Source organism: Ailuropoda melanoleuca, chromosome 5, assembly GCF_002007445.2.
Source record: "Ailuropoda melanoleuca isolate Jingjing chromosome 5, ASM200744v2, whole genome shotgun sequence".
Lineage (NCBI taxonomy): Eukaryota > Metazoa > Chordata > Mammalia > Carnivora > Ursidae > Ailuropoda > Ailuropoda melanoleuca.
In genome coordinates, this window is record NC_048222.1 from 50,481,629 (window position 1) to 50,506,715 (window position 25,087).

Consider the following 25,087-nt stretch of genomic DNA (forward strand, 5'->3'; position numbering starts at 1 on the left):
ATTTCTGCTGTCCTCCCTAAAGAAAAGAATCAAATGAGCTTACTTCCAAATCAATTTCTTTTTTTTTTTTTTAAAGATTTTATTTATTTATTCGACAGAGATAGAGAGGGAACACAAGCAGGGGGAGGGGGAGAGGAAGAAGCAGGCTCATAAGCGGAAGAGCCTGATGTGGGGCTCGATCCCATAACGCCGGGATCACGCCCTGAGCCGAAGGCAGACGCTTAACTGCTGTGCCACCCAGGTGCCCCCCAAATCAATTTCTATGCATTTACATGCATAAATATATGCCAATGTACAGCAACATTTAAAAAATACACATTCATGCTTCACGATAATTCCATAATTTTATTTTTATCTTAAAAATACATCTCAAGCTCTTTCTATGTCTAATGCAGATCAGTCTCCTTTTTTTTTTCAAAGCTACACAATGTTCATAGTATCAAAGTAACATAATTAATTCCATAATTTTACAACTAGTGGAAATTTAGATTATTCCTATTTTTTCACTATTCAAAACCATGCTGCATCAAGCACCCTGAAGTTTTCTTTGTGCACACAAATGAGTATTTTGTGGTACTAAAGCTGTAGAAACAAAATTGCTGAGTAAAAGAAACTGCAGAGTAAAAGTTTTGGAAAATTCTGCCAAATTGCTTTCTCAGAAAGATTTACAAATTACATTCTGACCAGGTGTATGTAAAAATACCTGATTCCGCAAATCTTTATAAACACTAAATATTATCGACCTTTTTTCAAGTTTTTATTTAAATTCTAGTTAGTTAACATACAGCGTAATACTAGTTTCAGGTACACATAAATATTATCAATCTTTTGCCAGTTCTAAGAATAAAAGAAAAAAAGCAATTCACTGTTACTTTAAATTACATGTCTTAAGTTAGACAAAGACAAATATCAAATGATCTTACTTGCACATCAGAACTAAAAAACAAAACAAAAATCAAAACAGAACCATAAATCAGAGAAAGAACTGACGGTTGTCAGAAGAGGGGGGAGGATGGGCAAAATGGGTGAAGGGGAGGAGGAGATACAGGTCTTCAGTTACAAAATAAGTAAGGCATGGGGATGAAAGGTATAGCAATAGAGAATATAATCAATGGTGTGGTAATAACATTGTACAGTGACAAGTGGTAGTTACACTTGTGGTGAGCATAGCATAAGGTGTAGAGATGTTGAATCACTATGTCATACACCTGAAACTAATGTAACATTGCGTGTCAACTATACTTCAATGAAAAAATTTTATTTCTATTCATTATTTATACTTCTTCCTACTGAAGTGGTTATTTATGTCCTTCATACGTGTTTCTATTAGATTGTTTATATTTTTCTTATTGATATTTTTGGTGTTTATTACATATCATAAATTATTCAAAAACATATGGAAAATATTGTCTCCTGGTTTGTCACCTTTAACTGTTCTTTTTCTTATTATACCATTGGCTAGGACTCTCAAAACAGCACTGAAAAACTTTAGTGGGAAACTTCTAATATTTTATGATTAGGCATGATGCTTCTGTATGCAGATACCTTTATTAAAATAGAGAAGTTTTTCCTACTTCTGGTTTGCTAAAGTGGTTTTCTTTCTTATAAAAAAAATAGATGTCAAATTGTATCAAATGCTTTTTGGCATCTATTAAGATAATTATATCATTTTTTCTTTGAGTATAATGATTTGCATTAATATATTCTGAATTTTGAATCAGCTTTGACTACCTTGGATAAATCCTACTTATGATTTTTCTACATTTCTATATAAATGTGTTCATTTAAAAAACACATTTCTGGATTCATTTTGCTAATACTTAGGATTTCTGTATTTGTGTTCATAAATGAGTATACGCTTTCTTTGTGTAGTTTTAATATGCAGGCCATGTCAGCCCCAATATAAATTAATTAGAAAACTTTTTATTTTTCCCAAATATATGGTTAATTAATATAGCATAGGGATTATTTGTTCTACACTTATAGAACTATCCATTTGGTGACTTTTTATAAGACAGTTTTTTCAATGTTTTTGCTGTTTTATTGTTATTTGTTCTTGTAAGGTATGAATCTCCTTTTGGATCAATTTTGGTTTTATATTTTCTAGAAAATATTTTCATCTAGATTTTTCTAATGTATTATCTTAAGTTCATCATTTATCTCAGATTTTTTAGAACGCACACCATACCCGTAGTTATGCCCTTCCTCACTTCTTTCGTTAATAATTCTCTCTTATTTACCTTTGAGACATTCTAGGTTTTTGACATTTTTGGTTCTTTTCCAAAAATCAGATTTTAGTTTATTCATATTTACTTCACTCTGTATTTCATTCATTTCTGGTTTTTCTCTTTAGTAATACTTTCCTTATATAGTTTAACTTTTCTTCCACTAGCTTCTTGAACTATATGCAAGATTTACTTCTATTCAATCTTTTCTTATATTCTAATGTATGGACTCAATGCCATATAGTTTCTCTAAGTAGATTTTGAATTGTATTGGTCTTACTATCCTTCTTGTTGTACTGGTTCATATATTGGCTCCAGACCACACTATCTAGGTTCCAATTCCAAGTCTGTCATGTAGGGTCGGTGTGCTCTTGAGAAGGTTATTTAATAGAGCTTTGTGTTTCAGGTCCTCATCTGTGAAATGAGGTGATAATGGAATCAACCTCTTAGGATTACTTGATAATAAAATGAGACAATCCTTGTAGATAATGTAACACAATGCTTGTTGTATAGTAATGTTTAATAAATCTTAGGTATCATCATTTCTAAACAATCGATAACTTCCTTTTTTTTTTAAGATTTTATTTATTTATTTGACAGAGAGACAGCCAGAGAGAGAGGGAACACAAACAGGGCGAGTGGGAGAGGAAGAAGTAGGCTCCCAGTGGAGCAGGGAGCCCCATGTGGGGCTAGATCCCAGGACCCTGGGATCACGCCCTGAGCCGAAGGCAGATGCTTAACGACTGAGCCACCCAGGCGCCCCGATAACTTCCTTTTAAATTCTTTTTTCTTAAAGTTATTTAAAGTTACTTGAAGGAGTGGCTTTTAATTTCCAAGTTTATAAAATTGTACCTCTTTATTAATTACAAATTTTATTGCAGTGTGACCAAAGAATGTGATCTGAATGATTTCTTATCTGGGAATTTATTAACATTGTCTTTGTGTTTTATCAGCTAGTTAATGTTGCATCTGTGTTTGAAGAGATTGTGCATTCACTATTTATTGTGTACAAAGCCACTTATACTTATTCAATCAAGCTTCTTTATTGTGTTATTCAAATCCTTTCTGCCTTACTTTTTTCCTACTTTATCTTTCAATTTCTGAGATATGTGTCGAAGTCTTCCAAAATGGCTATGCATTTTCATTCCTACTTGTGTTTCTATCAGTTTTTACTTTATGTTATAAGCATAACATTTGATTGTATATTGGTGGGATCATTAAAGTTCATTATTAATAATGTTTCTTATGGAATTGTTTCTTTCATCAATATGAATGTTCTTTATCTCGTTAAATTCTCTTTGCGTTAATTTTTTTTTTTGTCTAACATTGTTACCACACTTATCTGTTTTTAGTACTTGCCTGATATATCTTTGCATGTGCTTGTATTTTCAACCTTCTTTTTAGATGTAGTTCTTCTAAATAGCTTATAGCTAGATGCGTTGTTGTTTTACCAAATTTGAGATTCTCTGTCTTTATTGAAGAAATTGATTCCATTTGTCATGTATTGCATCTACTGTCATATGATTATCGATGGCTTGAATTTTTTCCTGCCATCTGGTTGTACGTGTGCATGTTTTTTTATCATGCTTTTAGAATTTCCCTCTTATCTCTTCATCATGCCTTGTCTCTGATGTCTTTATGTTGCAATCATCTAGAATAGGGTTTGGCCTGCAGGCCAAATCTGGCCCCCTACCTGTTTTGTAAATAAAGTTTTATTGGAACACAGTCATGACCATTTAATTACGTATTATCGGTCCCTGCTTCCAGTCTACAGCAGTAGAGCTGAGTAGTTGTAACAGAGACTGAATGAACCACAAGCAGAGAATATTCATTCTCTGGTACTTCACAGAAAAAGTTTTCCAACATCTAGTCCAGATTTTAATTTTATGTTACTGATTTTTAAACATACCATATTAAGATAACTACAAGTTAAACAATTTCTTTTCTCTCCACTGTTTCTGAACATATTCATCTCTCTCAGATTTCTTATTTATTTTGTTAAAGTTCATCCTATAGTCATACTTTCAAGGAGATTCTATAATACATAACTGCTAAGGCTTTTTATTTCAAAAATCCTGTTTTTAATCTCTAAGATCACTGTTTGCTTCATTTTTATGGATGCAATAACATCCTCAATCTCTTTGAGGATAACTGTTATATTTGTAATAATTGTAACTATGTATTTTACTTATAATAATTTTATTTTTCTTAAAATTTTAAGGTAACATTTATAAAATAAATTTATACTTCTCTTTTTATTTATTAGCTCTCTTTCCTCAGGTATTATTTCAGAATTTACAGAGTTTTGTGCCCCTACAAATGTGGATTATTCTTGTACTTTGTTAATAAGAACCGCTGCTAGCACTCCATTTCTGCTTAATGTAGATGGACTTTGGTGATTATAGAGAAAGGGAAAGACATATTGCTGGGCAGGATATTTCAGAGTGAGGAGTCTCTCTCTCCCTCCTGAGATCCATTCTCCTATTCTGTTCTTTGGCTCCCATGACCCCACAGGTTTAGTGCTTTAATATGTGGACCAATATAAGCAGGAAAAGGGAAGAGGATCAGCAGTCTAGCTGCTCCACACGCAGTGTCTCAATCCTTCTGGTCACAACCTTAGCACCCCCTATTCACTGACTCTGCTCTCTCTGAGCCTGGAGCTTCCCTGAAATTGCCTTCAATTCCTTTGCTGTCTTAAGCTTAGGAGTATTTGAGGTTCAGTTGCTCTAATTTGTTCATCAAAGGTCTAACACGACCATCTCCTAAAAATTTCTGATACATTGGTGACACTTTTGGTCCCCCATCCTGTTACCAATTATTTCCCTCTACCTACCCCCACTCCCATCTCTCAATCTTTTCTGTCATTTCATAAAATTTGGTAAAGATTACGTTTCCTTCAGTCTAACATCTTGATTTAATCTTCATATATAGGATTCTTTAATTAATTTTTTCAAAACACCATTAAATACAATTTATTTCCGGGCAGTAACTTAAGATCTTATCATTTTTATATCAAAATATTTTAAAAGATACTCAGAAAGAGTATCTTTGACACAGAAAGGAAACTGAAGCCCTACTTCAACAACATCTTTGAGGGTATTCAAAATGATAAGATGACTTTGACCAACTTCGGTGGAAAGGGGAATTTAGTCTTAAGTCACTTGTCTTTAAAAACAGGTTGGGTAGTCTACTCATTTAAAAAGTGTTCTTTCATAGAGAAGGGAGACACTGGTTGCAGAAAATCTGTAGTCATTTAGCCATTTTTTCCAGCTAATAGCAAACTTGACATATTAGGCAGCAGCAATCAGTGACATTTATAGTCAGAAAAATTTGGCTATCAAGCTCATCCTGTTTTGGAACTCTACCTCTATCCTCCCATACACAATCCCTTGACTGCTGAGTAGCCTGTTCCAAATACATCACAAATTAACTTTAACAGTTTTAATGCTGATTTAAGGTAACTCTTCCTAGAGTAGCTAGAAAGCATAGACTCTGACCCCCGCCACCCCTGCCCCAATACACACATTATCTGGTTTTTGAAGTCCCTGAAAATAAGAGTAGCTGGTCTCGTTTGGCTTTCTTTAGGGACCTTAAAAAGGATGAATTTATATTTGAAACGCCTATGAATACTCTGAGGTTTCCCAACTGATTATTAGCACCTTCCTCCCTTTCTCCTTTTTCAGTCCCAGAGTTGTTATTTGCTGGAGTTTGCCGTCAGACACCTTTGTATACTCCCAGACCTTTCTGAGATAGCATTTAATGAATCTCCCAATTTTCTTTGCTTGTTGTGGGTAAAGATGTTTTCCTTGCTATGACTGGTTCCTATCGCACTCTTTGCTGTGCCCCAATTTCAGCCTGGAAGGGTGTGAATGTTCCTTCATGTTTTGATCAAGTTATCTCCTGCAGCAGCTGCCCCAGGAGCAGGATGGCTTTTGGTAACCACAACTTGTACTTTCTCAGATTTTAAAGTGGTGGTACATGGTCAACAGGCTGCTGGAACATTTGGTTTTCAGGGCTCCTATCACTGTTGGGGCCTTTGCCCTCTACCATCATCCCTTGTCTTTCCTTCTCCTCTCCAATATCCCCAGGAAGAGGGGGGGAAAAAAGGGAAATTCACATTTATTTGGCTCTTACTGTGTGCTCACTGTGTGCATTATGTTAGGTATTTTCACAAATATTTTCCATCAAACCCTCAGGCATAACTGCACAAGGGTGTTGTCCTTATCCTCACTTTTACCAATTAAGAAAGTGAGGCTCAGGGGCACCTGGGTGGCACAGAGGTTAAGCGTCTGCGTTTGGCTCAGGGCGTGATCCCAGCGTTGTGGGATCAAGCCCCACATCAGGCTCCTCTGCTGTGAGCCTGTTTCTTCCTCTCCCACTCCCCCTGCTTGTGTTCCCTCTCTCGCTGGCTGTCTCTATCTCTGTCAAACAAATAAATAAAATCTTAAAAAAAAAAAAAAAAGAAAGAAAGAAAGTGAGGCTCAAAGAGGTAAGGAACTTGCCTGGGACTACAAAAGCGGCAAGCTGTAGGTCTGGGATGAGGATCCTAGACTCTAAGCTCCAAAGCCCAGAGGATCTCCCAGAGAAGAAGCCTCAAGCCTGGCTCACCCAAGAGCATGGATCTGAATTCAGATGAGAAACTGGAGGCTGAAAGAACACAACTCTTCTCCTTAAAAGGTACAGAGCTGGCCAAAGTACCTTTAAAACTGGAGAATTGGGGGCACCTGGGTGACTCAGTTGGTTAGGCATCAGACTCTTGATTTTGGCTCAGGTTGTGACTCAGGGTTGAGAGACTGAGCCTGTGTTAGGCTCTGCACTGGCCATGGAGTCTGCTTAAGATTCTCTCTCTCCCTCTCTCTCTTTCCTTCCCCATCCCTCTCTCTCTCCCTTTCTAAAAACAAAACAAAACAAAAACAAAACAAGCAAACAAGCAAAAAACAAAACTGGAGAATTGTAGGACCAGATGTCAGACTGAAGAGACTTTTGAAATTTTTGTAGAGTCACAGAGACATAAATTTTAAGTATGGATTAATTAAGTTCTCAGTTCCTGCACTATTATGGATGAGCCAATGAGTTTTCTTCTTGGCCCATTCTGTTGTCTTCCCCCCACCCCGGCCTAAATAAAAGGAGCTCTCTCCAATTCAATAACTCAGTTCAATAAACATATATTGTTTGTCTACTTTACGGTAGGGACCATGTTGTCCCTGTATGTTGAGGATATAGAGAAGAATAAAAACATACTTCCTGACCTCATATAGTTCACAGTACTGAGAGCCAGGGTTGGGGAGGGCAGACACAAGCAATTGACAAGCAAACCTACAATTAACATATAATGTAATCATATCTCTGACATATGGCCATGCAAGGTACTATAGGACCACTGAGAAAAGAGCTAAGTCAACCAGGGTGGGGGTAGGCTGAGGAATGGATAAGGAAAGACTTCCAAGAGGATGCAATTCTTGACATATGATTGAGTCCTTCAGATGATCAGGACCATACTGTATGTGTAAAACTCTTTTGGAGAGAGAGATTCACACCAAAGTAAGGGAGCAATGGGGACCTTTTCCTGGGGGTCTGAGAAGACAAATCAGTTGCTAGCACTATCTTGGAACCTGAAAGAACTTTTAGTTCTCTAGCTGTCTTTAAGTTTCCATGAAGTCACTTGTATGTCTGTTTCTAGGTTTCTGGGTGGTTATTCTGGATTCCCCCAAGGCCTGGACAATAATCTGTTCTTCCTCATTTGTGCCTTCTTACCCTGGAGCTCGATGAGGAAATCTACTCAGTTCCTCTCAACCCCTAGGCCTATTGCTCCTACCATTACTAAGCAACTATCTTATCTTTGGAAGCCTTTTCAGCCTGTCTACTCACAATTTCAGCTTACTTATTGCCTCTGCTGGTTGCTGTGGTCTAATGGTTTTTGAGGTCTGCCTTCTCATGTGTGTCTTTTAGCTACTGTTTTTATTGCCACTGCCTAACCCTCTATCATATTTTTATTCTCCAAGAAAGGAACCAGTTTGTTAATAATTACTAACCTCTTCCTTGGGCAAAGCTCTCATATTCAGTTAACTCATAGGTCACTGTCTAGCAGGGGATTGTTTGCCCTCATGTGGGAGCTGAGCCCTGTTCCAACCAGGGTCCTAGAGTTACAAGTGACAAAGATGGAGGCCTAAAACAATACAGTCATTTATAAGGCAGCCATAGAAGGCAGCCAAGGATATGGTAGACAACCTAAACTTGGCTGACTGAGGAGAAAGATGCTGCAGATATACTAGAGCCACTATAAAAGGAAAAACAAAAAACACACTAACATCAACCATAATAGTCCCTTGGCTAACTTTAGATAACAGTAAGGAGGGAAAAAGGATGAAGAAAAATAGACAGTTTCTGGGAATAAGTATTTACAAGAAAGAACACAGAAAATAAGTACATCCAAGGAAAGGAGACAAGTTGGCCTACTTGACAGGAAATGGTCTTTCCTGAGGTCCTTAAGAAGAACGTCCAAAGACTTCTTTCTCTCCTCAAATACACAAGGTGGGAAGTTATATCACAAAGATGGCGACGTACGTTGTTCCTGACTTTTGCTCCCCCTCCAAGAATAACAAGAAGAGGATACCACTGAGAGAATCCTAGAACAAAGTGTGAGACTGAAGGACCCCACTGTACCTCAGAGACCAAGACAGAGTACATTAGACGGGTAAGAGAAATACCTACACACTGACCACATGCCCCTCCCCCAGGCCAGTGCAGCACCATGTAAAGAGGTCTCCCCTGAGCCTCAGGTTCCTCCAGTGAGAAAGGAGAACCCAGGGGGGACAACTACTGCCCCTAGTACTGTGGGTAACTTTTCAGGAGCCCCTACTCTGATCTCACCTCATGTGGACTGTAGGACAATCTGCAGGGGATAAACACTGCGAATCTGACTGTGATAGAGAAAGGGAGAAAGGTGCAACAACCAACACGTGGATCTTCGCAGACCAAATTCCTACCTGCAGTGACCAAGTAGTAATCTCACTCAGTGACTCTGCCCATCCACAGGACCAAGTCAGAGGCACATTCTGAACAGGGAACTCAGCAGGGTGCAGATCTGCCTGATTTGGATCCTCAAAATAGAAGTTTTCTCGATGCTAAGCCCAATTTGCCCACACCCAGACAAGGTGGTGAGTCACAACGCCACCCACCGTACAGAGTGCCTTCTAGCCCCACCTGACCACAGGGGCTGGCAACAACTCCTAGAACTGTGTGGCCCAGCAGTACTTGAGCCAAGAGGCAGGAAAACATAGCTGATCATCCACAGAGCAAAGCCAATACCCAGCGTGAAGAGTTCTGCTGCTGTGAACAGATAGGGGATCAATTCATAGCCAAGGCTGAGGGGAGCTTCTAGCCCCTCCTAACTGGAAACACTTTGGGAAATTGAGCAGCCCCTCCCCCTCTAGACCAGGCAAGGATCTGAATCACGGAATGACCTGCTACGATGAGTGTCTTTTGGCATCATCTGACCAGAAGGGCTGGCAAAACACCTGGAAGCTGTGTGGCCCAATAGCACTGGTGCTGAGAGGCCGGTGAGCAGAGCTGACAGTTTACATAACAAACAGTGGCCCAGCTCAGTCAGGGAACTTGGGGTGCGGGTTGGCTTAAGTTAAGACAACAAAGAGCTTTACTGGCATTAGAGCTGCTTCTCCTGCTGTGCCCAGGCAGGGAATCTAATTCATAGCCCTGCTCATCACTGAATACAGCCTTCGGCCTGTCTGAACAGGGAACCTAAACAGAGCATATGCAATGTGACATAGCCCATTCAACAGCCCTATACATAGTAGCATTAGAACAGAAAGCACAATACATAGCTTCCCTATATGTAGAGCAAAAGCAGAGGCCTCACCCAACCGGGGAATTCAGTGAACACTCTGGCCTGATTTGGATCCCCAAACAAAGAGCTGTACGAGTCCTGGGTTCTATCCTGTTGTCCTGACAGGACAAGGAAGGTAATTCATAGCCCCATCCAGTATTGAATATAGCATCAGTCTTGACCATTTAGTAAGCCTGACTGGAAAGTCCAGGCAAATGCAGAGTTCATCCTACAGCCTCACTTGGATATGGAATCAAGCCAGTAGTCCTATCCAACAGTTCTCAACCAGTGATGCAACCCCCCATCCCTGTCCTTGGAGTTAGAATAGTTGCCTTGCCCCCCAAAAGATGGTAATAGCAGACCCCACCTGCCAAAGGACATCACAGCAGACACACCCAGACACCCAAACTGAACTGACTGGTGAAGAACTCTCTCTGCCAAAGCAAACCTGTAAAGTTTGGAAGAGGAGTCAGATTATTCAAATGCACAGATGCCAATATAAGGAATCAAGGATTATGAAAAGTCAGGTAAATATGACACCACCAAAGGAAAGTAATAAAGCTCTAATAACTGACCCTAAAGAAATGGAGATCCATGAACTGTCACACAAAAAATTCAGAATAATTCTGTTAGGGAAGTTCAGTGACCTACAAGAAAACAGAGACAGATAATTAAATGAAATTAGGAAAACAGTGCATGAACAAAATAAGAAGCCTGACAAGGAAAAAGCAACCATTATTAAAAAAATGAAGAGAAATTCCAGAATTAGAAAATACAATACCTGAACTGAAGAATTCAATAAAGAGTTTCAAAAGTAAACTCGACCATGTAGAAGAAAAAATCAGTGACTTGGAAGTAATAAAACACTGGAAATTATCCAGTTGTGGAGGAAAAAAAAAAGAATGAAAGATAGTGAAGATAGCCAATGGGCATTACAGGGCATAATAAAAAGAACCAATATTTGCATTATGAGAATTTCAGAAGAAAAAGGAAAAAGGGACAGAAAGTATATTTAAAGCAACAGTGGCTTAAAACTTCCCAAACCTGGGGAGAGAGATGGACATCCAGATCCATGAAGCCCAAAACCCCAAAATGGTTGAACCTAAATAGGGCTACACTGAGACACATTAAAATTAAATTGCAAAAGTGAAAGACAAAGAAAGCCTTTTAAGAGCAGTAAAGGAAAAGAGAAGTTACATAGAAGAGGATTCCATAAGTCTTTGAGTGGATTTTTCAACAGAAACCTTTTAGGCCATAAGAGACCAGGATGACATAATCAAAATATTGAAAAAAACACCCTTGTCAACAAAGATTCTATACCCAGCAAAGTTGTCTTTCAGAAATGAAGGAAGGATAAAGACTTTCCCAAACAAATGAAAATTGAGGGAGTTCATTGCCACCAGACTTGCCTTACAAGAAATGCTAAATGGGAGTTCTTTGGGGGCAAAAGAACACTAACTAACATCATAAAAAGTTAGTGTAACTCTCACTACTAATGGTAAATCATATTTAGATTTTGCAATATAGTAATAGTGGTGCATATTTCATTTATAACTTTATAGATTAAAAGTATTAAAATGTAGTTAACATAACCATAGCTATAATAGCCTGTTATTAATTTTACAATATAAAAAACATATAAACTGTAACAGCAATAACTGAAAAAATGAAAGAAGTAAAAGTAAGAAGTTTACAAATTCAATTGAAGTTGTTATCTGCTTAAGATAGAATGTTATAAGTTTATTTTTTTATTTATTTTTTTAAAGATTTTATTTATTTATTTGACAGAGATAGAGACAGCCAGCGAGAGAGGGAACACAAGCAGGGGGAGTGGGAGAGGAAGAAGCAGGCTCATAGCGGAGGAGCCTGATGTGGGGCTCGATCCCACAACGCCAGGATCACATCCTGAGCTGAAGGCAGACGCCCAACGACTGAGTCACCCAGGTGCCCCAGAATGTTATAAGTTTAAGATATTTTATGCAAGACTCTGGTCATTACACAAAAAACACAATAAAGAAGTCAAGCATACTAATACCAAAAAACATCAAAACAAACATAATGAGACGGCAGGATAAGAAACAAGGAACAACAGATCTACAAAGCAACCAGAAAACAATGAAATGGCAATAGTAAGTCCTTACCTATCAACGATTGCTTTAAACAAAAATGAATGAAATTCTACAATTAAAATACAGAGAATGGCTGATGAATTAAAAAAACAAGATCCAAAAATATGCTGTCTACAAGAAACTCACCATAGCCTTACAAACACACATAGAAAGAAGGGATGGAAAAAGACCTTTCAAGCAAATGGTAATAAAAAAAAGTGGGGTAGCTATACTTATATCAGACAAAATAGAGTTTAAACTAAAATGGTAACAAGAGACAAAGAAGGTCAATACATCAAGAAGGTATAACAGTTATAAATGTTTATGTGCCTAGCATTGGAGGATTTAAATACATAAAGCAAAAACTAACCTAGCTAAAAAAACAGAAGTAAAACAGTACTAGAGTAATAGTTGGGCCCTAACACCCCACTCTTGACAATAGATAGATCATCCAGAGAGAGAATCAATAAGGAAATAGCAGATTTGAACAACACTGTAGACCAAATGCACCTAACAGATATATACAGAACATTCTGTCCAACAACAGCAGAATATGCATGCTTCTCAAGCACATAGGAACATCTTCTAGAATGGACCATACGTTAGGTCACAAAACAAGTTTTAGCAAATTCAACAGGATTAAAACCATCCAAGTATCTTCTCTGACCGCAACGGCATAGAACTAGAAATCAGTAACAAAAGAAAAACTGGAAAATTCACAAACATAACTTAACATAAATTAAACACCACTTTTCTGAAGAACCAATGAATCAAAAAAGAAATTAAAGGGGAAATTAAAAAATTTTCTTGAAACGAGCAAAAATGGAAACACACATACCAGAACCTGTGGGATGCAGCAAAAGCAGTTCTACAAGAGAAGTTCATAGCAATAAATGTCTACATTAAAAAGCAAGAAAGATCCCACATAACCAACCTAACTCTATGCCTCAAGGAACTAGAAAAAGAACAAATTGAGCCCAAAGTTAGCAGAAGAAAGGAACTAGTAAAGATTTGAGAAGAAATAAATAAAATGGAGAAAAGCAAAACAACAGAAAAGATTAAAGCAAACTAAGACTTGGTTCTTTGAAAAGATAAACAAAACTGACAAACCCTTAGATAAACTAAGGAAAAAAGGGAGAGGACCCAAATCAACAAAAATTTAAAGGAAAAAGGAAACATAACTGACATCATCGGAATTCAAAGACTCCTAAGAGGCTATTATGAACAACTATATGCCAACAAAGCAGATAACCTAGAAGATATGGAAACTATTCTTAACTTACCAAGACTGAATCAGGAAGAAACAGAAAATGTAAACAGACCAATTAAGAGTAAGGAGATTGAATCAGTAGTCAAAAACTTTCCAAGGATGGGGCGCCTGGGTGGCTCAGTCGTTAAGTGTCTGCCTTCGGCTCAGGGCGTGATCCCGGCATTCTGGGATCGAGCCCCACATCAGGCTCCTCCCCTGGAAGCCTGCTTCTCCCTCTCCCACTGCCCCTGCTTCTCCCTCTCCCACTCCCCCTGCTTGTGTTTCCTCTCTCACTGTCTGTCTCTATCTCTGTCAAATGAATAAATAAAAAATCTTAAAAAAAAAAAAAAAACTTTCCAAGGAGGAAAAGCCCAGGACCAGACGGCTTCGCTGGTGAACTTTATCAAACATTTAAAGAAGAATTAACACCACTCCTTCTCAAACTCTTCCAAAAAGTCAAAAAGGAGGGAATATTCCCAAACTCATTTTACAAGTCCAACATTATTCTGATACCTAAATCAGAAAAGAACACTACTAGAAAAGAGAACTACAGGCTACTATGCCCCATTAATACAGATACAAAAATTCTCAGTAAAATACTAACAAAGTGAATTCAGCAACACAGTGAAAGGACCATTCACCATGATCAAAAGAGATAAATCCTTGGGAGGCAAGGATGTTCAACATACACAAATCAACAAATGTGATACATCACATTAACAGAATGAATCATATGATTATGTCAATAGATACCAAAAAAGCATTTGATAAATTCAACATTTGTTCATGAATAAAAACTCAGGCACAGAAGGAGCACATCTCAACATAACGAAGGGCATATATATGACAAGCCCACAGCTAACATCGTACTTAGTGGTGAAATGATGAAAACTTTTCCTCTAAAATCAGGAACAATCAGGGTGCCCACTCTCACTATTCATATTCAACATAGTACTAGGTGTCCTAGCTAGAGCTATGAGGCAAGAAATAGAAATAAAAGGTATCAGAATTAGGAAGAAGTAAAATTATCTCTATTTGCAGATGACATGATTTCATGTAGATAAAATCCTGAAGACTCAACCTAAAAACTGTTAGATCCAACCAATGAATTCAGTAAAGTTAAAGGATACATGATTAACATTCAAAAATCAGTAATGGGGCACCTGGAGTCTCAGTCAGTTAAGTGTCTGACTCTTGATTTTGGCTCAAGTTGTGACCTCAGGGTTCTGAGATGGAGCCCCGCATTGGGCTCTGTGCTTAGCAGGGAGTCTGCTTGAGATTCTCTCTCTCCCTCTGCCCCTCTCCCCTGTTCCCTCTCTCTCTCTCTCAAAAGATAAATAAATCTTTAAAAACAAAACAAAAATTAGTAACATTTCTATACACTAACAATAAATTTTCTGAAAAAGAAATAAAGAAATGATCCCATTTACAATAGCACCAAAAACAAATAAAATACTTAGAAATAAATTTAACTAAGGAGGTGAAAGATCTCTGCTCAAAAACTACAAGGCATTGATGAAAGAAATCAAAGAAGACACTAAATAGAAAGGTATTCCATGTTCAAAGATTGGAAGAAGCAATATTGGTAAAATATCAGTATTACCAAAGCCATCTATAGGTTGAATGCAATCCTTACCAAAATTCCAAAGGCATTTTTTTTTTTACACAAATGGGAAAAATACTTCTAAAATTTATATGGAACCACAAAAGACTCTGAATATCCAATAAATCCTCAGAAAGAAGAACAAAACAGGAGCTATCACACTTATTTATTTATTTATTTACTTACTTACTAACTTACTTATTTAGAGAGAGAGAGCACAAGCAGAGGGAGCAGCTGGTAGAAGGAAAAGCAGGCTCCCGCTTAGCAATGTGGGACTTGATCCCAGGACCCTGGGATCATAACCTGAGCTGAACACAGACACTTAACCGACTGAATCACCCAGGTGTCCCTGACATCACACTTTCTGATTTCATGCTATTTTATAAAGCTATAGTCATCAAAAAAGTATGATACTGGCATAAAAACAGAGAGATCAATGGAACAGAATCAAAAACCCAGTAATAAACCCAAGCATATACAGTCAACTAATAGTTGACAAGGGAGCCAAGAATACTCAATGGAGAAGACAGTCTTTTCCATAAATGGTACTGGGATAATTAGATACACACATGTAAAAGAATGAAACTGGACCCATATCTTAAACCACATACAAAAATTAACTCAAAATCGATTAAAGACTTAAATATAAGACCAGAAACCATGAAACTCCTGGAAGAAAACATAGAAAGAAAGCTCCTTGACATGGGTCTTTGTAATGATTTTTGGATATGACACTTAAAACACAAACAACAAAATAAAAAATAAACAAGTGATAGGACATCAAATATAAGGCTTCTGGACAGCAAACAAACAAACATCAACAAAGTGAAATGACAACCTACAGAATGGGAAAAAATATTTGCTAACTATGTAACCGATAAGAGCTTAATATCCAAAATAGAAAAAACTCCTACAACTCAGTAGCAAACAAACAAACAAAAAGAATTAAAAAATGGGTAGAGGGGGCGCCTGGGTGGCACAGCGGTTAAGCGTCTGCCTTCGGCTCAGGGCGTGATCCCGGCGTTATGGGATCGAGCCCCACATCAGGCTCTTCTGCTATGAGCCTGCTTCTTCCTCTCCCACTTCCCCTGCTTGTGTTCCCTCTCTCAATGGCTGTCTCTATCTCTGTCCAATAAATAAATAAAATCTTAAAAAAAAAAAATGGGTAGAGGACCTGAAAAGACATTTCTCCCAAAAGATGTATGCAAGGATAACAGCTATATGAAAAGATGTTGAACATCACTAACCATTAGGGAAATGTAAATTAAAACCACAATGAGATTATCACCTCACGCCTGTTAGAATGGCCATCACCAAAAACACAAGGTTAACAAATGCTGGCATGAATGTGGAGGAAAAGGAACGCTCGTGCACTATTGGTGGGATTGTAAATTGGTACAGCCACTGTTAAAAACAATATATAGGATGCTCAAAAAATGTAACATGTAACTACCCTATGACCCAGAATTCTACTTCTGGGAATATACACCCCAAAGGAAATAAAAACAGTAATTTGAAAGATATTTGCACCTCCATGTTCATAGCAGCATTATTTACAATAGCCAAGACATGGAAACACCCTAACTGTCCAATGACGGAAGAATGAATAAAGAAGTTGCGATAAATATATATGTAATGTATATATTCCATTGGAATATATGATATCACGTTATACATGGAATATATATACAATGAGATATATAATATTCAACCATTAAAAAACAAGGAAATCTTTTTTTTTTTTTAAAGATTTTTTATTTATTTATAAGACAGAGATAGAGACAGCCAGCGAGAGAGGGAACACAAGCAGGGGGAGAGGGAGAGGAAGAAGGGCTCATAGCAGAGGAGCCTGATGTGGGGCTCGATCCCATAACGCCGGGATCCCGCCCTGAGCCGAAGGCAGACGCTTAACCGCTCTGCCACCCAGGAGCCCCAGGAAATCTTACTATTTGCAACAATATGGATGGATGACCTTGAAGGCATTATCCTAATTGAAACAAGTCAGAAAGAGAAACACAAATATTCTATTTTCTCACTTAAAGGTGGACTCTAAAAAGCAAAATTCATAGAAAAAGAGATCAGACTTATTACCAGAGACAGAAGGTGTGGGAGGGGAAACTGGGGGAAGGTGGTCAAAAGACAAACTTCCAGCTATGAGATAAGTAAGTACTAGCAATGTAACATACAACATGATGACTATAGCTAAAACTGCTATATAGGAAAGCTAAGAGAGCAAATGCTATGAGTTCTTATCACAAGCAGAACATTTTTTTCCTTTTTCCTTTTCTTCTTTCTTTTCTTTTCATTGTATCTATATGAGAAAATGAATGTTGGCCGACCTATTGTGGTAATCACTTTATAATATGTGCAAATCAAACCATCCTGCTGTATACCTTAAACTGATTCAGCAATGTATCTCAATTTTCCTCAACAAAACTGGACACAGTACATGACATAAAGACCGTAGTGAGTATGATGGTTAGTTTTATGTTCAAATTGGCTAGGTTCATGTCACTTAACCTACGTGTTGCTATGAAGGAATTCTGTAGATGTGGTTAACATCTACAATCAATTGACTTTAAGTTAAGAAGATTCTCATTAATAATCTGGGTAGGCTCCATCCAACCAGGTGAAAGGCCTTATGAACAAAACTGAGATTGTCCTGAGGAAGAAGAAATCCCAACTGTGGACTCCAGTGTCCATTCCTGTCCAAGAGCTTCTGGCCTGCTGGTCTGCCTTACAGATTCTGCACTTAGCCCCCACAATTAGGTAAGCCAAGTCTTTTAAATTATATATTATAATAATATAATTACAATAAATGTTATGATATAATCCGTCATAACAGATATTACCATAAGTTATTATATATATCCATATATTTATATATATATAGACATAGATACATATACATATCTCCTACTGATTGTAGGAGATAGAACCTGATAGAACCCTGCCTTGTCAGTATGGAAGCAGACTTGGAATTTGGTACCCCATAGAATGTTCACCATCAGCTGTTGACTCCAATTAGGTAAGTCTCCTGTCTCTACATATCCATGTCCATTTTCCTACTTCTGTTCACACCGCTTTTCCCTTCTGACTTGTTTCCACTCCTTCTCCCACCTTATAAACTCCATCCCTTTCCTTACACTCCAGCTCTACCCCAAGCCCTCCATGAAGCTGCCTATTATTTTAGCTCCTTTTGCTCTTTTCTTCCTCTAAATTCCCTCAGCAGTTATTAGCTGGGCTATTCACTTTGATTCTTAATCTTACAGATCTCATCTAACACTGTTTTGTATTTAGTATCCACCACTAGTTGGTATAAATTTGCAAGTGTAAATCTGGGTGTGCAAGAAATACCACATTCCTTTATTTTGTTTAAATCAAATTAAATTCACCTCAGACATAAGTGACCCAGCCTCAATTCTGTTGGCGTAGAAAGAAACCTAACTTTAGTTATTACTGGGCTTTCCTCCTTTCCCCCTTAGGAATACACTAGAATCAGAAAGACTTATGTTGAGCCTAGAATATGAGGGAAGAAGGACTTTGACATTCTCATTGTTCATGGATATATGGTCCCTAGAATCCAAGTTAACAGCTCCACCCATGAAACAAAAGTGGCAGGAGGATTCAGCCACACTAGGGTCCTCAGGCATCCATCTGAGGCTTGGATATCTCTTGGGGTGGTTCTAGGAAGCAAGACTGGTATTCCCACTACTAGAGCCCTGACCTTTGACTCTTTGTGAGTTTGGGGAAATTTTTTCTTTCTCTTCAATTCCATCTACCCATAACCTCCTTCCTTCCTTCTTTCTTTCCCTTGCTTCCCAGATGCTCTACTTCTTTAACCATCCAACAAAATCTCCTCAAGGAGCAAGGAAGGCAGATAGCTAGGCACAATTCCGGGGATAACCCTGACACTTCATTCTAAGGTCTTGTGGCCCAGAGGGCTTCATTTTCAATGTGAGTGGTGCCCCAGATGTCTAAGAGAGGGTTCCTGTCAGACAGGAACACACGCTTTATTGAAGCCTATTTGGAACAGAGGGTAGGGGAAAATATAAGAACATAAACCAAATTGATAGCCCAATAAGTTATCCTGTTACATACCTTTATTTTTTTTTCTGTCCCCTGTATTTTTACTGCACTTTAAAAAATATGTGTGGGCTGATAGTTATAGTCTTAAATTATAAACTTCTTGGAGATTCAAACAATAGTTTATTTACCATTTATTTTCAAATCTTTCTGAGGTCCCAGCATAATAATAATAATAAAAGTACTTAAACGTGCCTTGAAATGAATCAAGGGATAAGAGAGTTGGTAGATCACTGGTTAGGCTCTACCAGTCCAGACTGCACTGGTGTTGACCTTCTCATTGCAGGGTTGGCTCTAGTGCCTTTTCATTGTCACTTTTAGGATTAGTTAAATATGCTTTTTCTTTACCTTCTTCTGTTCACAGCTGCTGCTAGGCTGAATTTCCAAGATATCAAATTTCTACTTGGGACCTTTCTAGCCCCAAGTAAAAGTAAACACTTCCTTTAAAATTCAGGCAGATGATATGAACTTGAACCTTTTTTAATATAAAGAGAATTGCAGGTCACAACATAAACATGTACGAACAGTGGAGAATTTCTAAGTGAAATCAAAGCAGTACCTGGCATTCATTTTCATAATACCTTTCACTTGAAGAGCCAAGTACATTTTGAGACCTTTATCCCATTAATCCTTAGAGATAAACTGAAAGAATGGCTTGTATAGACAGGGTCACAGAGCCAGGTAGTGACAGTGTTAACATCCTGCTGCCTTGCCCAGTATTTGAATAGTTAGGCTACTTTGCCTTAACAAACCATTGTTTTAATGGCATAATGGAATATTTGTGCTCTAACAGGAGAATTCCAATTTTCATATCATACTTATATTAGTAAGTATGTCATAGAGGAATTTTATCCAATTTTGCCAATGTGCACTTGGTTTTGAACCCTGCAACTTGCCTCTTCTATAATCTTGCTTTCTCTTTTTTGTCCTCTCCCCCCCCACCCCCCACCTTCCTCTAATGCTATTAAGACTGAAAACTTGACGGCATTACAACACTGGAATTTAATACATCAGCTGCTCTAAGACTATATGCATTTTGAAAGACAACAGCTTAGCCCAAATACATGACCCATCACTTTCTGATACAAAGAAAGAGTTTTTGGAGGTGGAAAGCCTTCCTTTCTTATTCCCATAAATAGTAACATGTTGGTGATTATATATTCTACTTTCAACTCCTAGGAGGAAAAGTCTGCAATGGAAGAGGCAGAGGATGTAATGATCAAGGGAAAAGAGGATGAGAAAATACTTCGTTATTTTTAAGGGGGGAAAAAGAGAATAGGGTTGAACGTTATCTTTTCCATATTTGTAAACCATCATAATTTGTGGAAGTGAAATGTACACTTTAGGCACTTAACCAATATTTACTATTGATGAAACCTATTTTAGGCCTCATCTTTGGTCAGAACAATCATAACTAATAACACAGAGTAACATCTTGTAAATGGGCTTGTATCTCCCTCTCCTTCCTTTCCCTCCCCTATATACTCCATTAAGGATCTGAGCACTGAGATAACCCGGGACTATGCATTATTCACTCATCCCATGTGCTCTTCCATGGCTTCACACCAGTGCTTATGCTAAAATCCTCCTTCCTCAGTGCTCTGCCTACTGAACTTCTATCCATCCAATGAGACAAATGATAGCCAAGAGGCCTTCTCTAAACAGCTGTTTTACCCTAACCAGGACCAATACCTCCCTCCACCATGTCCTGGTAACATTAATACACTATTCTATTTTAGAACTCATCATCTTATACAATTGATATACATTAATATGTCTCTCTGCTCCGAAGAATGTAAACTATTTCAAGTTGGACCAGGTTCTTATATATGTACGTAAGTATTTATTTATATTTTTTGGGCTGATACTATTATATATCAGGCATGATAAATATATGATAAATGTATATGCTACAGTCTGGACAGTACAAAAAGTTTACAGTTTCATAAAAGAGACAAGGTTTACAGACATAGAAGAACATGACGGTATAATGTGCTGTGCTAAGAAAATTAAGGCTAAGTACCTCCTGCATTCAGCAAATATTTACTCAATACCTAGGAGTAAAGAATTGTATCCCAGGACTACCAGGATAAATAAAACACAGTCACTATCTCTGAGGTGCTCACAACCCACTTCTCAGATGGTCTTTATATGTATACAGTACTTCTGTGGTTTAGATATCACTTTACACGTTGTTCCTCGTAACAACCCTGTGAAGTAGGTCACTATTTTCATTTTTAAGGAGATGGACACAGAGGGTTTGAATTCCCAGATCTTTTCACTCGACCACCAGAGTCTTTCTACTCTACTACATCAACGTTTCTCGACATTTTCCACCAGAGTACACTTTCACAGGGAGAACAAGCTTATACTTCTCAGGGTTGAGAAATATAAGCTAAAACAATCTAGTGTTATCTTAAAAATTCATGCTTACTCTAATGTTTTCCATTACTTCTCACTGAGCCAAATTGAAGGTCTAAGAAAATGAGCCACATTGATTCTGGGTGCTTCGGGGCCCTTGGTATGGGGTTTCATGACCACAGGGCTACACACACAATTTCGGAAGCACATGACTACACTGCTACCTTTACTCAGGGTGCCTGGGTTTGGTGTGAGTCCCTACTCAAGATTTTGGGTAACTTAATCAGGTTTCTTTTAGGTTTCTAGTGGCATTATTTTATTTGTAGCCCTCTCTGAAGACTGCAATAAAACACACTCTTAAGGCAGCAGTGGGAGCTGATCCTTTCCTCCCTGCAAAGATGTCTCATTCTGGCAATTAGGTCTCTTCAGTCTGATACTATCCACCACTCCTTTCATTGCTGGCTGAACCCAAGAGCCCCAGGTGGCTCCTCCAACTGCCTGTTGGTCCCTGAAGGCCCCAAAGGCTCAAAAATGCCCTCTAGACCAGACCGCCCTTCCACCCCCACCTCAGGGCAGCTCACGGTTGCAGCTCTGCTGAGCCCTCTAGTGGAACTGGGGTGACATGGCTTTTTCATGGAACGGATAAAAAAGCTCTCAAAAGTTGCACTCGGGAAGCCAGCCCGTGTGACACCTGGTAGCGTACTTTAAAAGAAAGTCTTGTGATGGGATCATCCTTCCTGGCAAATAAATTCGCGTTTCTATCCAAAAGGCCGATAAAAACTTTTCAGTGAAATGTAAAAAAAATTTTTAAAAATTAAAGGAAGTCTTGTTTCTCAGCTTCCTTTTCCTTTGGCAGGTCTCAGAAACATTATCTTTGTTGAATGAAATCCCCCACTCCCTAGGATCTCCCCCTCCCAGGGTGTGGCAAGGTGGAGCCATCATTCTTTCTTGACCAAGTAAAAAAATAGAATCTGGGGGACTTGGCAACTTTCCCGAATGCTTTTCTTTCTTTCTTTTTACTTCCTCCATCTTCCCCATAGACATAGAGTTTACATATACATTCAAGATTCTTCAGTGTTACGTCATTTTCAGCATGGGTTGCAGATTGTGGAATTAGACTTCCAGGATCAAAGTCCTGGTTCCCTCGCTAATTGGATAACTTTAAGAATGTTATTTAACCTCTCTAAGCTTCTGTTTCATCGGTATAATAGGAGGATAATAACACCTACAGTATGTATAGTTTGGGAAGAAATAACTATGATAATGTATGGAAAGTGCCAGATCTGGCATGCTGCGTGTGCTCAACAAACATTAGCTATTTTTATTCTTCTTCAAAGTTTCTGTACAATACACACCATGTCTATGAATTTGGTACAGAAAAATACTCTTTACATAGGACACAAAGGTACATATGCAAGATGAATTCATAAACAACCTGTATTTTCCTAAAGTGGCTAAGCTAAAAGTGACCTTAGGTTATGGGAAAGGGGGCTACTTTGTATGAAACAATCAGTGCAAAGGGTATCAGGATGCAAAGGGATCCAAGCAGCCTGAAACCCTCTTGGAGGAGCTGTGTTTTGTACCCAGGTGTCCTCCTCCCTCCCATTTCACCACACCCGACCATCTGCATCTGCGAGTATTCAGGGTGAATCTGGGAGCCAGGCCTGAGTGCACAGTGGTGCAAAAGCAAGAGAATTCCAGGGCAAGGCAGGGCACAGAACACTCCGAAGCCAGGAAGCCCAAGCCAATCAGATTCCCCACCCAGGACTCTAAGGGGTGGCAGAGCCTCATGGCCCAAAGTCCAAGCACAGCAGGAAAGTGGCCAGAGAACCTGATAGGTAGAAACCTGATAGAAACTGTCAGAAAAGTTAAAGCTGAAGAGCTCAGAACACCCACAGGCCCAGAGAAAGGTCAGTGTGAGTTGAGCAGCTGTTCCATCTGGTGCCAGAGGCCTTGGCTGTTGTCTTCTACAGCCAGGCAGTTTAGGCCTCCCTGATCAGCCCCACCTAGAAAAGCCAATTCTTCTGCTCTTAAAGGGGACTTGCTTGTTTCTAGCAGAGTCTTATTCTTAGTGGACAAAACTGTCTCTTAAGTATGAATGGGAAGAAGGGCGCAGAGTGCGTCCAAGGGTTCAACTGGCTCCAAAGGAAGGTGCTTATGGCTGGAGCCTGAGCCTCCATGTTGCGAGAACTGCATGTTTCACAGGCAGGCAGGGGCCTTGGTTGCCAGGGACCCTGACAAGCCGCGACTTGAGCGGTGCCTTAGAGCCTGGGTTGGCTAGTGAGTGGTATAGAGGAGGGAGGGAGGGCATTCCTGGAAAGGGGGTGGAGTGGGGAGGTAAGGGGAACAGCATGAGCAAAGGCACGAAGGAAGAATGAATCTGCTGCGCGTTGAGAATGGCATGGAGACTTCACTGATTGGAGCCGGGAGTTCTTGCAGGGGGATGGAGGCAGCTATGATTGGATAACTAAAGTGGGGCCAGATTTGGAGGGCTTTGAATGCCCGACTGAGAAGCACTCAACCCAGCTCCTGACTTGCGATTTCCGTTCAAGACTGAATTACCTAAAGGGTGGTTAATTCCAAAGGGTGTTCCTCTTCGGGGTCTTCTGAAAAGTCAGCTTATCCTCTTACCTGTTTCAATTCTCTTCACCCAGGGAGAAAGCAATCCTCACTTGTCGAGGGGGGGGGGACGTTGATTAATTGCACTTTTCCTGATTTGAAGATGCCAGAAAAAAACCCCAAAATCCCATTTCCACGCCAAATATTATATTTGGTTTCTCCTCCTCCTTCTCCTCACGCAAGTTCTCTTTCTCTCGCCAGCACCTCCCCCACGTTTTCCTGCTCTCCTCCACCAGCTTGGCCAGTCCCCTCCTCCCGCCCCGGCGGCGCACGTTCCGGGCCGAGCTGGCCCGCGCCCGCCCTGCGCACCCGTGCGCCCCCCTCCCGGTCCCCCGCGCCCGCGCCCGTAACCCGCACACGCCGGTCCACGCCCCCCCCTCCCCCGGCGGAGCGGTAGGTGTTTTGCCTTCTGCGCCGGGCCGCAGTGCGGCTGCGCGCACTAGGCTGCCTCCCGGGCTGGCAGGGCAGCGGCGGCCGCGGTGGCGGCGGGGCCGGGAGCGAGCGGTGGCGGCGGCGGCGTGGGGAGTGGCGTGGAGCCGAGCCTGGGGCTGCAGCAGCGCGGGCCCCCGGAGTAGAAAGCCCCGGGGGGCAAGAAAGGAAGGCCAGGCCGCGGAGTCCCTGAGCAGCCGTTCTTGAATTTGGGGGAGGCTTGCCCCCCCACCTCGTCTTCAGACGTCCCCTCCTCATCCCCCCCAGCCCCGGCCGCTGACGGGAGGAGGCGGCGGCGGCGGCGGGGGGCTGAGGGGCGCCGCCATGCCTCTCCCGCGGTGAAGCCTCCCTGCCGTGAGGAGCAGCTCGGTCTCCCCGGTGATGTCCCCCAGGCGGCAGGCGAAAGCGACTCACTCGAGCCCTGGGGTAAAGGCCTAGCTTATTCAGCTTCCTTCCTCCTCCTCCTCCTCTTCCCTTCCCCCCTCCTCCTCCTCTCCCCCTTCGTCCTCCCCTCCCCGTCTCTTCCCTCACCCTTCCCCGCGCCCCCATCTTCCCTCCCTCCCT

The 25,087-nt window shown here is 39.9% G+C and overlaps 2 protein-coding genes across 3 annotated transcripts in view; one reads left to right on the forward strand and one right to left on the reverse strand.

Annotated features, from left to right (window-relative positions):
- Positions 1–25,072, reverse strand: LOC117802451 (atherin-like). Its single transcript, XM_034661707.1, has 2 exons — positions 24,107–25,072; positions 1–16 (listed from the first exon to the last, which is right to left on the reverse strand). The coding sequence occupies exon 1, from the start codon at positions 25,070–25,072 to the stop codon at positions 24,269–24,271; it is 804 nt and encodes a 267-aa protein (XP_034517598.1). The 3' UTR covers positions 1–16; positions 24,107–24,268.
- RFX7 (regulatory factor X7) overlaps positions 24,814–25,087 on the forward strand; it is a 149,715-nt gene continuing 149,441 nt past the window's right edge. Inside the window, exon 1 of one of the 2 annotated variants that reach the window (XM_002922942.4) lies at positions 24,814–24,949. The gene's annotated coding sequence lies outside the window, so the exon portion shown is untranslated. The remainder of the gene's footprint in view (positions 24,950–25,087) is intronic. The other variant, XM_019803462.2, reaches the window with a different exon arrangement.

Bases quoted from the DNA above. Each gene is read 5' to 3' on its own strand.
- LOC117802451 (XM_034661707.1), bottom strand. From the start codon at position 25,072: ATGGGGGCGCGGGGAAGGGTGAGGGAAGAGACGGGGAGGGGAGGACGA.